This window comes from Harpia harpyja, chromosome 15 (assembly GCF_026419915.1).
Source record: "Harpia harpyja isolate bHarHar1 chromosome 15, bHarHar1 primary haplotype, whole genome shotgun sequence".
Taxonomy (NCBI): domain Eukaryota; kingdom Metazoa; phylum Chordata; class Aves; order Accipitriformes; family Accipitridae; genus Harpia; species Harpia harpyja.
In genome coordinates, this window is record NC_068954.1 from 11,072,978 (window position 1) to 11,087,920 (window position 14,943).

A 14,943-nucleotide genomic window follows, 5' to 3' on the forward strand; every position below is an offset into this window, starting at 1 on the left:
CCAAGTGCTAACTCAGCAGTGGTGGTTTGGTCAGCAGTGTGATAAATGAGTCTGAAAATTAGCTGCTGAAAATTGAAATAAAGTACTAGTTTCTGTTCTTGGAGCTTGTTGAAGACTCTCATCATTTGTAGATCAGCATCTCAGAGGGGCTGCTTGTGCATGAGCATGAGAAGATCAAGAACAAGGAATGAACGCCGACCACTGCCTTATATTATACTTTAGTTCCCGTTTTTTATTTGCTACTGGGATCACAGAGCTTTTGAAAACTAGACCGAACAATAGAGATATTTATTATTGAAACTGCATTACACTCTTAACCACAAGTATCTCTTATCTGACAACATGAAAGCAATACCATTTTGGGAAAACTGAAAACGTCTGTGCATTTGGGTAGTAAGATTCCTCACAAGGTTAACCCACATCCTCTGCAGGAGCATTTCTGAGCTCAAAGGTCCACCAGGGAGGACTGGTGAGGGAAGTCATCCCAAATGTATTTTCAATTTAAAAATTTCAACAAGGGGCACCTTCCTGGCAGTCACTGCAGAACAGGCACGCTGTGCTCCATACCTGTCTATGGCAGCTCAGGAAATCAGGTAGTTGGTATACGAATGAGCTCCCCAGGGGGACAAAGTCATAATTCAAGAGACACAACTGACCTGGAACTTTTTAATCCCACTCCTGGTTCCTGTTATAATTACATCTGACTGCCTCACATCACTAGCATGTTATCTACTGACACTATTAGGAAAGGAAATGTCTTACATTTTAGACACAGAATTATGTTAGCAGTTAGTTAATAGGATTTTGCTACTGAGAGTTGTAGGACCTGGCATCTTTGGCATCTAGACTGTATAATGAGGGGGAGGTATATGCCTAGGCATCAAATGGCAAAAAGGCCAGCACACCATGCAAGAAACTGTTTAAACAGGCTGGTTAGAAATACTGAGAGACATATGCCTTACATCACGTCTGCTTCAGGATTTAGGCAGTTTTTAAGGCTTGTTTTTCTCTCTACAGCATGAAGAACTCCCAGATCAATAAGCATCATTAATACTCACAGCTGGCACAACACCAGTGCTCCTCCAAGGCTTTAGGTGTCCATCAACAGCTCCTGCACTGAAACATCACCACGCTAGCCCACGGCTTGTGGGAACCTGCCCCGATGCTACTCACAGGCACAGGAAATTCAGAAGTTAAAACTGAGGCTCACAGGGAGAGCAAAGGGTGGTGTTGCCTGGAAAACTTGTTGCCTCTTGTAGCCCATGGGCTGGTGGAGTTTGAGGAACGCTGATCTGAGGAGACAAGCAGATGAAGGATGTGAAAGCAAAGCCATTAACTCCTGAGCTGAAATAGCTTGGCCAGAGTTACCCAGCAGAGCCGGGAGGTGAACACGGCCCCCAGGGGGCATGTAAACCAGAAGGTTATGTTTTCCAGTTGAGAAGTAAAATGGAAAATATCAAGAACATAAAAAAAAAAAATCCCTTTTGTAGACTGAAAATGTGGCTAATATTGCTGTCCGTCCTCCGCTCCATTTAATCATCTCAGAACTTGCTTGTAACAGCAAATGATTCATTTTCAAACAGAAACATGATGAAGTGTCAGCAGAGACCCTTGACATAATGATGGCCAGCATTTCCTTCCAGGATTTGAGCTTTTCCCACAGGACATGCCGTCCACTCCAAACCCTTTTTCTATGGGAGCTGCCTTCCCCCCCTCCGCTGCCTGTAACCTGAGGCTAATTAGAGGAGAGCTGTTAAGAGTTTACGTGATGCTGAAGACCTTTCCCAGTTTGCCTGACTTCAGGAGGTTTCGGAGAGGGCCTTGGATCAACGGCAGGACTACAAACGAACCAAGAGGGCTGAAAGCCGGAGGCAGAATGAGCTGTGACTTTTTGACTGCGAGGGCTTCAGCAGGAGCGAGCCGCGATGGGAAGCGAGCTCCTCCCGGAGAGAGGCCTCGGGGTCCAGCCGTCGCTGCCGATTTCTCCTCAGCGGGTGGACCCGGGCATGGAGCCGCCTGCCCCTCTCCTGCCTGCCCCAAGGCCACCATGGCTCTGCCCAGCAGCAGCACGGCTCAGGCAGAAAGCTTGTCCTGCCTTGCTGTGGCTGCCCACCATTTCCAGCCTGGACCTCCTCCTCCCGAGACGCTTTGCTACCCACATTCCCGAGCTAGGCTTAAAAATAGGACTGCCTCTGATCCACGCTGGGTAAACAGATTTTAGTTCCCTGTTTTGCATGTGTTGAATTGCGTGTTTTGCATGGTAGCTAAAGGCCACGGTAAGCTGTGGGCAGCACAGTTATTGATAGCTGAGAAAAGAGCCACCTCATCTCATAAGGAGATGCCTTATACAGTGAATTTAAGCTCAATACCCTAAATTTAGGAAAATGTTACGTGAAATGAACCTGGGCTGTAGGGAACAGCTAAAGGACTTGAGCTTGGCTTAAACACGCACTCCTACAGAGGCTCGGAAAATTACAAGATACTCCCGTCTGAAAAACACCTACCAAACGCAGCCCTCCCTTCTGAAATGCTGCATTATTTGGAAAGAAGCGTGGAGGAACAAGTAACTCTATGCATGGGATCTCCAAAAGCACTGCTGCAACAAAACGTTGTCGTATGGCACGGCTGGCAGGGTGGTGCGGGAACGGGGCGGTGGGATAGCTTTGAATGCTAAATTATGTCATGTTTTAAGAGAGACAACCCCAGAAAGTAAATGTTGCCAGTCTAAGTTACGATATAGTTGCCATGGTAATTATAAAATGGGAAATCATTGCCGTCATTGCTTGCATTGTCACATGCCTTATGGTGAAATCGTGGCTCCCTGTGTTATGGAAGGAGACAAAAATTGTTGGATTCATCCCAAGAGGCTGCGTTTTTTTGGGCAGGGTGAGCAGAGGAGCAGCAACCCCACCGAATCCTGCAGGTTGCTCTGACACTGGCTGGATCCTCGGGGCACAACTCAGGGACACAAGCCTGGGATCTAGACAAAACAGCAGTTTCAAAAACCTCAGTGCTTAGTCATTAATAGAGATTTCTTCTGCAGAGCCAGATCTAGAAGCTTCTTCGTGATGACTCCAGGCCTTCAACCTGACTGCTCACAGGACAGAGCCTTCAATAAAACAAACCTTTGTGCTAACACGCGCATCCCAGGCAACTACCAACCATGGAAGAGACTCAGCCCTTTGCTGTGACATCGCCTTTGAAGGAACCAGGGTCACGCATTTCATCTTAGGCAAAGGCCAGCAAGCTCCCTGGGCATACAGGGTTCACTCATAGGACACTTATGAACTGAGCACTGATTTCTGCACATCCAGAAGACCACGGCAATCTGCAATGTCTGAATTTTTTGGACTTGTCTGAACAGCAAGGCCCAGGAAGGATGATCTCCTTCAGGTATAAGGAGACCTGGGATTAAAGGAAGAGAAGACAAAGCAATAAATCATCTATGACCAGGTTACATCTGGGGGGCAGCAGCCCCATAAGTCTCAGGTCTGACTCCCCATGCTGAGATGATTCACCCCAGCTCCCCTGGCTGTCCCTCTGGAACACGAGCTCCAGTGATGGACCAGCTCTGGGTACTTCGCTGTGGTCTTTTACAGCCAGACTCACAATTTCTCTGCCTCCAATGGGAAAGCACTGAACACAAACCAGGTCTGAGCAACCAGCTCCATGTGTACTGTGGCCAGAACAAATAGGTACGTACCTACAGAGCACCATTAAAATACAGCCTCCGTAAGCTACTTTTATTTGCAGGGGGTATGCCAGGAATATAAGAAATCAAATGCATTTATGATAATCCTTCACTACAGAAAGTGATACTGCGAACAGTGCAGAAGCAAATTTTAATCCACTGACCACACTTGCCATACAGATACGATGGGACAGACTGTCTGAAAGCAACACTAAGGCATCAGGGTTTTGTCTGCTAATGTTATCATACTGACCAAGGCTACCAGCCTATGCAGCAACCATAAATCTCTTCAGTATCCACAGAAAGATCTATCTGTAAGTGCTCCAGATTCCCTGTTAATCACAAAAAGATTAACCTTCTTCTTCCCAACATTGTGATGAGATTAGTCAGAGCTGACAAGATAGACTAAGTGCTGTAGAAATGTTATTTCTCCTTTGCAGGGGAAGGAACCAAGTACGGGGCAGTCACCTGCTGGCAACCAACAAGTCCTGCTAGTTTGTAGATGCCATTTACTCCAGTAATCCAATAAATATTTTTGAATTGAAATTAGTAAACTGGCTAGGAAGCAGGAAAAACATGAGCAGGCAGCTCCACTGGAGCCCCTAATGCGCTGGTGAGGAAAATAGAGCTAAAATGATCCCACAATATATATGCTAGGAACAAGTGAACAGGTTCAAGAGGCCGAATATTACTTCTCCATATGATGACACAAAAAAAGGATGTCAAGGGGATGTGCAAAATAAAAGCCTCCAAAAATAGCACAAGATCTGGTGGAAATGCCTTTTGGTGAGACCTATAAAGAGATTTAATATCTTTTATTTGTCAGAAGTGAGTTTAAGAGGTAACACACTTGTGACACCGAAGCACTTTCTCAGGAAGAATACAACAGCTATGAGAAGGCTATCTGTCAGAGAAAGTCACAGAAATCAGCGGTGGAAAACTGGAACTAGATAATATTAAGTTAGCAACAAGATGTAGGTTTTTTCACATGGAGGATGACTAAACATGAGAAGAAGCCGTGAAGGATGTGGTGGATGCAGTACATTTGTCAGACCTTCATGTCTCCAGATCAAAGTGGAAGATCCTCTCCAGATACAGAGATTATGGGAACATATCTAGGGAAAACTTTGTGGCCTTTGATACCTAGATCGCATGAGAATATGATGTGGTCTGAACACTGTAGCATAAGCCACCCTTTTATCAGTGGATACGTACTCGTAGGTTTTTGACACTAAAGCCTCCCTGAGGGTAATTGCTTCCCTCCAGTGTGTCAGCTGCGTCTCTCTGAATGCTGTTTTTGATAGCACTAAACTGCATGTCATCACTGATTTACTCTGTGTTCACTGTGTTGTGTGCCAGTTTGGCATAAAGCAAGGACAGACACTTATCTTGATTTTAGGAGACTTCCTTGTAGTCATCATCATCATATTGAAAAAATGCGCACGTGCTGCCGATCTCTGATAAAGGGACCTAGGAAGTTTTTAAAGCAAGAGCTTGAACTGCCTGTCAAAAGAAACAGAAAATTACCAGCTGGTTTCCCAGACAGCTGGATCAGAGACACAGGCTGAACAGCACTGAGAAGAAATATGCATGTAAAGAACATAATAACAGTCCTGTCTCCTGCTGCTGAATAGACAAATCTATTTTTCTATTGTATAAAATATTTATAATAGTCTGTTGTAGGTTGCACTCAGCTTTTTTGTAGAGGAGAAGGGAATAAATTCTCCTGCCAGATTCCCAGATCTCCACTGCTGATGGGATGTGCAGAAAACCTACCAGTGGTGCTGTATATTCATGCAGCTCTGCACAGGCTTTCATCCAGGGGAAGAGCGGGTGCTAAGGGTGCAAGAGCGACCTGGGGCACTTAACAGCTTCTTTCTGAATTGTTTGACAGCGATGCAAAGCTCTTCGCCTTCAGGAAAGCCAACTATGCATATTTTTATGTCTACTTCTGCTTTGCTCTCAAGGCCTTTGATTTTATCTTTAAACCAGCAGTGTTTATAGTTCTCAAGACGATCGTGTTCTGCTAAACAAGTTCCTTTGTCCCATGCTGTTGCTGACAAACTGCTAGTGAAACAATTTTACTATTCAGTAGCTTCAGGTTTGCCTCCAACTTTTTCACTGTACCCTTTGAACCGACATTGTTGCATTAATGCCTGCTATGACTTTGTCTGCCATGCATGTCATTGCTATAGCCTATTAAAAGCAGTTGCAGCCGTGCTTACCGCTGGCTTCCTCCTTCCTTTTGAAGCAGTTTTCTTTGACTGGTCTTAATTAACGCATAAGCTGGGAAAGTGCCTTCTTTCCTCCTTTCAAGATGTTTTTGTTTCTTTGTTTTAATTTCACGTCTTTGGCTAAATAGATGATTCCAGTATGTTCTTTATGAAAATGAAAGGGAAATAGAAGCTTACACAACTTTTTATTAGTGAAAGAAACCCAGGCCATGGTTCTTTTTGGACTGCACTACCATTGCGTGCTTATTTGACTCTATTTCTTCTTCCTATTCAGAAAAGCCAAGTAACATGATTCAAGACCTCTTCTAACTCAAAGACTTTGACAGCAAACAAAGATGGATCACTTACCAACCGAATGAATCATGTACAGGAAACCAAGGCAAGTGTTAAACATATTTACTAGGGGAATCAGTTAAGAATGGTATGCCGAAGATCTGCAACTAATTAACACCAGTTCCACATACTGAAACAAGAGATTGAAAAGCTATTAGATAATTAGTAAAAATCTATAAAGCTGCATTCCTCAAAGCAGCCACATATGCCAAAAGGAAATGCTGGACTGCTACGCCAGATATCAACTTGTCAAGGAATTAATCATCTTATTTAATGGCAAATACCTGGTCACGTGGGCAGCCACGTCAAGGAGCTGAATAGTCTGAACAGATGGAGCACTCCTCTCTCATTACTGGTTATTGTCACACTTTTGCCAAGCGTGCAGCTAGCATGTTCCTCAGTTTCCTCATCGATAGGCTAAGCAAGCTCGGTAGTTCACCAGCTTCACGTGTGTCCATGGAAAGTCACTAGTGCACCAGGGCTTCGGACAGGAGAAAAAACAGGAAAAGTTTGTGAATTACACAAATATGTTAGAATTCATCTGCTGCGCAACAGCAGACGAACCTCGGGATTCGGTGCGAACGCCCCTTTGAGCCTGTAAATAAGCCGCGGGTTGTGAGATCGTCTCAGCCTGTCAATTAGCTTCGGTACAGCCCAGCAAGAGGGTCGCAGCCGGGAGCGGGGCCCCATGGCAGGAGTCGCTGCCCGGGGGACACGTCCTCGCTCTGCGTTTCATTACCCACGAATGCCTGAAACGGAGACCTGCGCTTTGATCTCGGCCGCGTCCGAGCATCGTCCCGCCTGTGTCTGCACAGTGCTCCCCAGAAACAGCTCCCGACCGAGGGCTCGGAAACCAGCTACCAAAAGGAGAGCTGCTCCGTGTCGCTTAAACCGGTGCAAAACCCCATTGTTTTCCATGTAGTTACCCCAAATTCCCACAGCCTCAGAGAGGGGAGGACGAAGCCTTGTAGTTTTATGAGAATGGTCTGTTCTGAACAACGCAGTAAGCACCGATTGCTTCTGGTAGGGAAGACACAGCTCGTTCTCTCCCCTCGCTCAAGGTTTTCTGAGCAGCTGTTAGAAACAAAACTCGTCTGCCTTGTTTCAGCTAGGGTTTTCTGAACTGCCAGTTAAGGGAAGCTGATTAAAGAGTATTAAATACTGCCAAAAGGTCTTCTCGCTGCCCCTTGAAAGGTGTTTTTGCTGAGCTAGTTTAAAAGCTTCCTCTTTACATCTCTGACTTGCTTGAAATCACTAATTTTTCTATCACATCTGTTGCTGGTGATTAAACACAGCAGCGTCAGAGTAGGGTACTTAGCTTCCGTGGGTGACTCCTTAAGTCTGCTGCTAACATGTCAGGTCAAGACCTTATAATTTCTGTGAAATGTTATTAAAACAATTATTTTGTTCCCTACTTTTTCAGAAAATTTCATTTTTTCACAGTTCAACAGAAAATTGAAATAAAAGTTTATGCTTTAATTTCAGCTAGAAAACTCTGGTTTGCTTTTACTGTGAAAACTGCCCCCAAAAAGATATTTTTTTTTTCCAATTGTGATCTGGTTTTGTCAAAATCAAACTGTTTTCATGAAACATTTAAACATTAATAAGACTGGATTTTTCCCCAGAAAAACTCCCAAAGCCTACCTTCATCATTTCAGCACCTCGAATGACTAATGCTGCATGCAGAAGCAGTCAGGTTCAAATATGGCCCATTAGGCATTAGCAACTGCACTGTTTTGTCAGTGTACAGTAACTGCATTTTGACCTGCAACAAATAGATGGTTCCAGCTCCTGATTATTGGACTTTCCTCCTGTGTCTGAATGGAGAACAACTCCCCATCAGACATTTGCAACTAGTTTATGTCACACATAAATAGGAAAATATCTTCTCAGGCTTGCAATAAAGTTTCAGGCTTTCCTTATAACATGACATCATGATAATTTGTGCTATTTTCATAGACCAATACTGTAAGTGATATGCTGTTAAGTTAGCCTGTATTACTACTAGAAAAACGTCTAATATGGTGATGCTTATCTTTGAAAAAAAATGCCATTACAGACCAGCCATAGTAATTGCCTTTATTTTGCAGAGGGGAAAAAAAAAACAAACCAGAAAGGAATGGTGCAAAGCAGTAATCTCATAGTCAGTTAAGCAATGCTGACTCCTGAAATGTCTTTCAGCTTATGTTTCCCTGGGAAAAAGAAAAGCAAACTAATTTAGATGAGCTGAAAGTAGTGATATTTATTTATGATCCAAGGTATAGATTGTATGCTTTTTAACAGCTCAGACCTGGAGAGATGTATCTTCATTTTACGAACAGAGAAATCAAGACGGGGGGCGGGGGGGGAGAGAAGTATCAAATTAAAATGTCATAAAACTAATCACATAACCGCCATTTTTTAACTTCAGGGGAAGCCCCCTGCCTCTGACATTTGCACGTGACTACTCAGTTACCAGCTTAGGGCTCCAGATAGGTACAAGACAGGCATATTCTCCTAAGAAATCAGTATCAGGGCTAGGAACAGAAACACTGACATTTCTGAGGTTTCAGACCACAAGATTAGTCAGTGCTGAACTTTAGAAGGTAGACAGGACGAGACAGGCAGACAGAAAACAGATCATTTGTGGGATCTATGTTTAAACAGAAGCTTGCCATTCCAACAGCATGCGAAGTACCACCATAACCCCACGGCACTCTCCTGCATATTAAGCATTTCTCCCTCCCTCCCTCCCCAAACCTGCTTCTCCCCGTAAAGCCATTCAGCACCTCATTTTATCGACAATCTTCCTGTATTTTGTCCGGAAATTTCTAGAGTGCTGTGATACCTCATTGTGCTTTCAAAACCTAGACTTGTTCAGGATGAGTTGGAATTAGGCCCAGGACATGGGAATAATAAATCTTTCATCCCTGAGGAGTTGGCAATCCAACGGAAGGATGGATAACGAGCCTTCCCCATCACTGTCTCTTGCATGGGTATCTGTTTGGGTTTGAGCTCCAGCGCTTGGATCCGCACTCAGGAGACAGCAGCCCCCACCGGGTGTGAAATAAAGCCGGGCCAGACAAAGACCGTTCCCTTACCAATCCCTTCTCTGCGCTGGGTTTACTACAAATATGACTTTTTATGCTATACAATTTACTTACTGTCGTCTTTGTAGTAACACCCCCACGCCCTGGTGAGTCCCACAGTTTGTGCCAGGTGCGAGACACGGCCGTGCTGAGAGACGCATTTCTGAATTAGGGGCTTGTTCCTTCCCTCCATTGCTATTCACTGCTTATTTCTCAGAGGTTGTCCCTCTAGAGTGGCCAAGATCAAATACAACTTGTCACTTTAAAAGAAGCTCTAAGACTTTGAAAAAAGACTTTCTGAGAGCATCACCTGCCCTTATTCATCAGGTGGGTGGAGAAATTTTCCATCCAGCAAAGCAAAGAGGTTTGTGGTTTGAGGCACCCTGCTTAGCGTTCTGCTAGCGGTGACAAACTGTTATTTCTCCGAGGATCAGCGCTAGACGAGAACACATCATGCGCCGTGTTACACGGGCAATTCTTGGACTCATCACAGGGATGTTGCTCGGTAATGACATATTTGTAACGGCGCCTGAGAACAGAAGTACATTCCTAAAAAGTCTTCTGCCTGGGCCGGGGAATTTTGGACAAACGCATCACTCGCGAACATCGCTGTGCCTCCCGAGCCTCGACCAAACACCTGCCCTCAAATCAATGCTGACGCCCGCAGCTCCGCTGCTTTGAACCGCATCGCGTTCGCGTTTCGTTTACCGCTTTCCTTCTTCCACAGCAGAGCTCCATCCGACGCATTAACTCCTTCCTCCCCCCTCCCCTCCCCGCGGAAGAGCCCCCCACGCAGCGACCGGCGCCGCCCGGGGTCCGTCCCCCCCCTCCCCGCCCTCACGGCCAAACCCTTCGCAACCAGACTCCCGTCAGCACAGACGTGTCCGCACCCCCCCCCGTACCCCCCCTCCTCGGCTCCTCCGCCCGGCCCGGCTCCGCAGCCGCACTGCTGCCCGCTCCCGGCTGCGGCAGCCAGCGCGGCGCCGGCAACAACTTTCCGTGCGCGGCGGCGCGGAGCGGCGCGGAGCATCCCCCCCCCGCCCCCAGCCCGCCTCTCCCCGGCGGGGGGGGGAGCGGCGGCGGCGGCGGCGGCCCCGGGGGCGGCCATGCTGGGTCCGGCGGTGCGGCTGGCGCTGGGCGCGGGGGAGCTGGTGCCGGCGGCCGCGGGGCTGCCGGGGCGGCTGCTGGCCCTGCTCTGGCCGGCGCTGGTGCTGGGGGCGGCCGCGCTGCTGGTCCTGCGGGGGCTGCGGCGAGGCCGGGCCGAGCAAGGGGCCCGCCGCCGCCGCCGCCGCGCCGCCGGGAAGGCGCGGGAGGAGGCGGAGGAGGAGGAGGAGGAGGAAGAGGAGGAGGAAGAGGAGGAGGAGGAGGGGGAGGAGGAGGAGGAGGATGGCCCCGCGGGGGCCGGCGGCCGGGCGGCCGCGGCGCTGCCGGCGCGGCAGCCGGAGGAACAAAGGCGCACGGCGCAGGTAAGGGCGGCGGGGGGGGCGGCTCGCTGCCCGCCCCCGGCACGGGGGTCTCCCCGGGACCAGCATCCTTCCCTCTCTCCTCCCCAGCATCTTTTCCTCCTGCCTGTCTTGCTTTCTGCAGCCCCGCCGGGCAGCCCGGGGTGCACCCTCTGCTCCCAGCCCCGCCGGGCTACAGCCATCCCACCCCATCCCACCCCACCCCACCCCATCCTATCCCATCTCATCTCATCTTATCATCTCATCCCATCCCGTCCCATCCCCTCCCCTCCCATCTCGCACACCTCGGCAGCCTGTCTTGCCTAGAGATGCAGCGCCCCAAACCTCTTTGGGTGGTTTAGGGGTTAGGGGGCTCAGCATTCCTCTCTGAGCCCTGTGGTGGCAGCAAGATTACAGTGCAAGGCAGCAGGATGCTAGAGCACCTGGCCTGGGATTGCTGGTATTGGCCTTTCTTCTGCCGCTTCGTCTAACACTGTAACTCTGTATGGGCTTGATCCTGTTTGCAGGGAATTAAGAAAACTCCAGTTAATGTCCATCATATTAAGAAGGACGACGCGAGTATAGTATCTCTGCTATGGCATTAATACAATGTGCTAATAATGTGTATTTACTCTGAATCGAAGCTTCGTTATTATTGCATTAATATGTGCTAGTAGCTGTGAGCTACTAATATGTATGTCAGCTACTAATACTATTATCGCATTAATATGTGCTTGTAGCTGCGAGCACCTTGTTGAGTATGTGTTGTGAGTTTGACGTGATGCACTGCGATCAAGTTTCCATATGACATTGTCATGATTGTGTCACTGTGACTTGCTGTAAGCTGTCTGTAGCAGAAAATCTCAGCATTAATTACAGAAAACAATTTGACCAAGGTATTGCAATATGGGAAGTAAAGCTCTCAGGAGAACATACTGAACATAAGTAAGTATGTACTTAAAATTAATACATCAAGCATTTCTGAACATTTTTGTCTGTTACTAGTATCTCCTAGGTCTCAGTTCTGAGAAAGACAAAATTAATTTGCAGGGGGTTTTTAGGTGGGCTATAAAATAGGTGATTTTGTTCTTCATGAGCACAAATGTGTCAGGCTTTCCATCGTAACACTAGTTTTCACGGGTTTATTATTCTGTCATGGAAGTTTTAACTTTTAGTTGTATTGTAGTTACATTTTAATAGGCTATTCCATTTTAGTGTATTTTGTCTTTCATCAGTGAGAGCAGAATCGTGGCCCGACAACGTAGGTATCCCAGAATTAGTAAAGAACAGTCAAATCAAAAAGCAATCCAAACAGAACTGCCTGTGTCAAGGGATGAAGAGGGATTTCAGTAACAATTTTATTATAGCTTTATAATCATCGATACTAGATGACTTGGCTGCAGAATGAATTAAAATTTTGCAGAGACACCAATTATTGGAGGCAGTGCAGGACAGAAAGGGGTAGACACCCACATTGTTGTCAGAGGCAGACCCGGTGCTGTAATGGTGGCGGGGTTATTAGTTCAAGCTGAAGACATTGATTCGAATAGATATTTTCTGGTCAGAGATGCTGTACCTCACAGGCCTGAATAACAAACCAAAGAAGAGGAGAAAGAGATAAACTGAAGGGATAAATTTGTTTACAGTCATCTGCGGTTTCTATCATTAATCTCATCTTTTGCTGCACTGAGCGATTCCTACTCTTTATGGGCCGGACTTTAGCAGTCGCATTTACACAGAGTAGCATCATCCTCTATATGAGACCCACTGGTTATTCTGTAAGTGCAGAGGAGGCACAACATGGTCCTAAGGAGGTGGAGGATGAGAAGAGGCTGATCAAGAAAAATAACTTAAAAGATCCTAAAGAAGGATAACCAAGGGAAAACGTCTTACATGCTGAAATGAAAAACTCAGGCACATGACAGTACCCTGCCCTTTCTCCTCTCTATTTGTCTCTTTTGCTTTCTTTTCCCTACCCCCCTTCTCCACTGCTCCTTGTCATTTCCCATCATGTTATCTCTGTCTTTGGAACATCGTATCCTTGAGGCAAAAACTTTATCTCCTTACGTAAGTGTAAAACGCTGCATGCTGCTTCGGCACTTAGCTGATGCAAGGATGCCAGAACAGCAGAACACCTTTAATATGCCCAAATTTGCATATGAAAATCTCTACCGAGGCAGCCTGAGAGATATTATTAATAACAAAGTCTTCCGTCCATAGACATGGCCAAGGCCATAAGCTGGGGTGCGCAGGTATTACAGGATGGGAGCCCCTCTCTGCTGCCTGCTGAGGTGTGAAGCCAAGAGACGAATCGCCTCCAGTGCTCAGGTGTGTTGATACATCCCAGCAGCCAAACATCTGCGTATCCTGGAGTGGTGGATAAGTCAAGATCTTAATTAAAAGAAACTAGGTGGTTAATTATTTTTTCAGTTTGGAAATGTGTGTTCGTCAGTGATTCCCAGCCGCTGCCCCCTGGGTGGGCTGTGAGACTGCCTTCCCGGGGGATCTGCTCTTACAGGGCTGCAGTTCCTCTGATGTCGGACTGATCTCCTTTCCTCTGCGTGTCCCTATCCCCCGCAGAACAGGCAGCCAGCGCCTGCCCCGGGTGCCTTGGCGGGAGGGTGCAGCGTGGCCTCAGCTCTCTGTGGGGCTCCTTCCCGGGCTGCAGCTCCCAGCCACAACCCAGCCCTCCCAGCCACCTCCATCCAAATCCTTCCCAGCTCCAAGTCACTCAAATGCAACGGTGCACGACTATGTTAGTCTCTCCCAATGCCGGTGCTGCTGGCGGTCAGCTTTCAAGCCTTTCGTCTCACCACTTGTTAATTTTGCGTGTAGCGGAGTAACAGGATGGAGTGATTTCTAGTCTCAGAGCAGGCTGGGCACTGTAACACCCAGTCTGAATTGCTGTCACAGCCCATGTGAAATTAAGTCTGTTGAACAAACTTTGTTCAAATGGATGCATGGCCTCAACACAATCATACAAGCACATCTTGAATGTAATCTCATTATGCATCACACATAACAAGCTATATTCTGGCTGTTGTCACACACAAAAAAATCTCTAGAAATTATGCTGGAGGGTGTTTATTCGTTTTCAGGATAGCCTTTTCCCTAATAAAGAGTCTTCTAGGAAATTGCTAACAAGACTTGTTGGAAGCCAACTGATCTGAACAAGATTGCTGTTGAGTTTTGGGGTTTGCGTTTATTCAGAGGTTTTGGGTTGTTCTGCAGACTGGTCAGTTCAAAAGAAGCGCTTTTTGCACAAATGCAGTGATACCATCTTCCTTAGGCAAGTTATAAAAATACGTATTATCTGATACATCCCAAAAGAAAGCTTTCCACTTTTCAGAAGTGTCTTTATGAACTGGAGATACTTTTTGCCTCTTGCAGGGGTGGCTTAACAGCACCAGAACTAAAGATCAGTCCCCTCAGCTCCAGAGGTATGCAGATAGACCTTTTCTCCTACCTTTTCAGGTTACACGATACTCTTCATGCCAATGCAACAGGGCTGCACAATTATTTTCATACAGCTGTCTTGGATGAGAATTGAGTTCGTAAGTATCCTGGAAAGGTGTTGGACTTTGGTAATTGCCTCCACAAAATGGAGCCTTGATCCCTTGTTGTAATGCTGCTCTAATTAATTAGAATAGCAAATCCGCGGAAACTGATTTCTTCATCCCTCCTTGCAACAGTGGTTTTAATCCGCTCATGCTGGGGAAACTCTTCTGTCTTTCCCCAGACATCTTGTCAGAAGGTAAGAGCAGCTGAGCTGAGGCAGGTACCTGTCAGCTCCCCGTATTTATGGCTGCTGTATATGGCCTCTCGCGTATCCTGGGAAGGCTGGCCAGCGGGACGATATATAATGCAGGCAGCAGCATCTTAGGGCTGCTTCTCTAATTTTTCTCTTGGAATTGCCTTCAGATATGAATGGCTGCAGCTGCAGTTCTGGCTCCTGCTACTTGTCATCAGCCTGTATTTGTTACCTGTTAGTGCTCAAGGGGTTCCTATGGGCAACTTCAGCCCTGCAAATATGTGCAGAGGAACAGGTTTTCTGTGCTGGTGGCTCAGATCATTTTCCCAAGGTTCTTGGAGCATCCACTTGATGGGAACACCGCCTCTTTCTTTCCTCTGCTGGGCGCCTTAAGCGAAGGGAAAACTTTCACATATTCCCTGTG

The 14,943-nt window shown here is 46.9% G+C and overlaps 1 protein-coding gene and 1 long non-coding RNA gene across 6 annotated transcripts in view; one reads left to right on the forward strand and one right to left on the reverse strand.

Moving 5' to 3' along the window:
- Position 1: 1 nt before the first annotated feature.
- LOC128152081 (uncharacterized) lies at positions 2–7,680 on the reverse strand. The gene is made up of 4 exons (XR_008238539.1): positions 6,543–7,680; positions 6,274–6,388; positions 1,059–5,194; positions 2–149 (listed from the first exon to the last, which is right to left on the reverse strand). It is a non-coding gene; the product is annotated as an uncharacterized LOC128152081 (long non-coding RNA).
- Positions 7,681–10,270: 2,590 nt separating this feature from the next.
- The window catches only part of LOC128151887 (protein LYRIC-like), a 28,742-nt gene continuing 24,069 nt past the window's right edge, over positions 10,271–14,943 (forward strand). The window contains exon 1 of one of the 5 annotated variants that reach the window (XM_052809642.1): positions 10,271–10,792. In XM_052809642.1, coding sequence (XP_052665602.1) covers positions 10,433–10,792 — 360 coding nt within the window. In that variant the 5' untranslated portion in view covers positions 10,271–10,432. Of the gene's footprint in view, positions 10,793–13,001; positions 13,097–14,943 lie in introns of those variants that run through there. The other 4 variants (XM_052809644.1, XM_052809640.1, XM_052809641.1 and 1 more) reach the window with 4 other exon arrangements.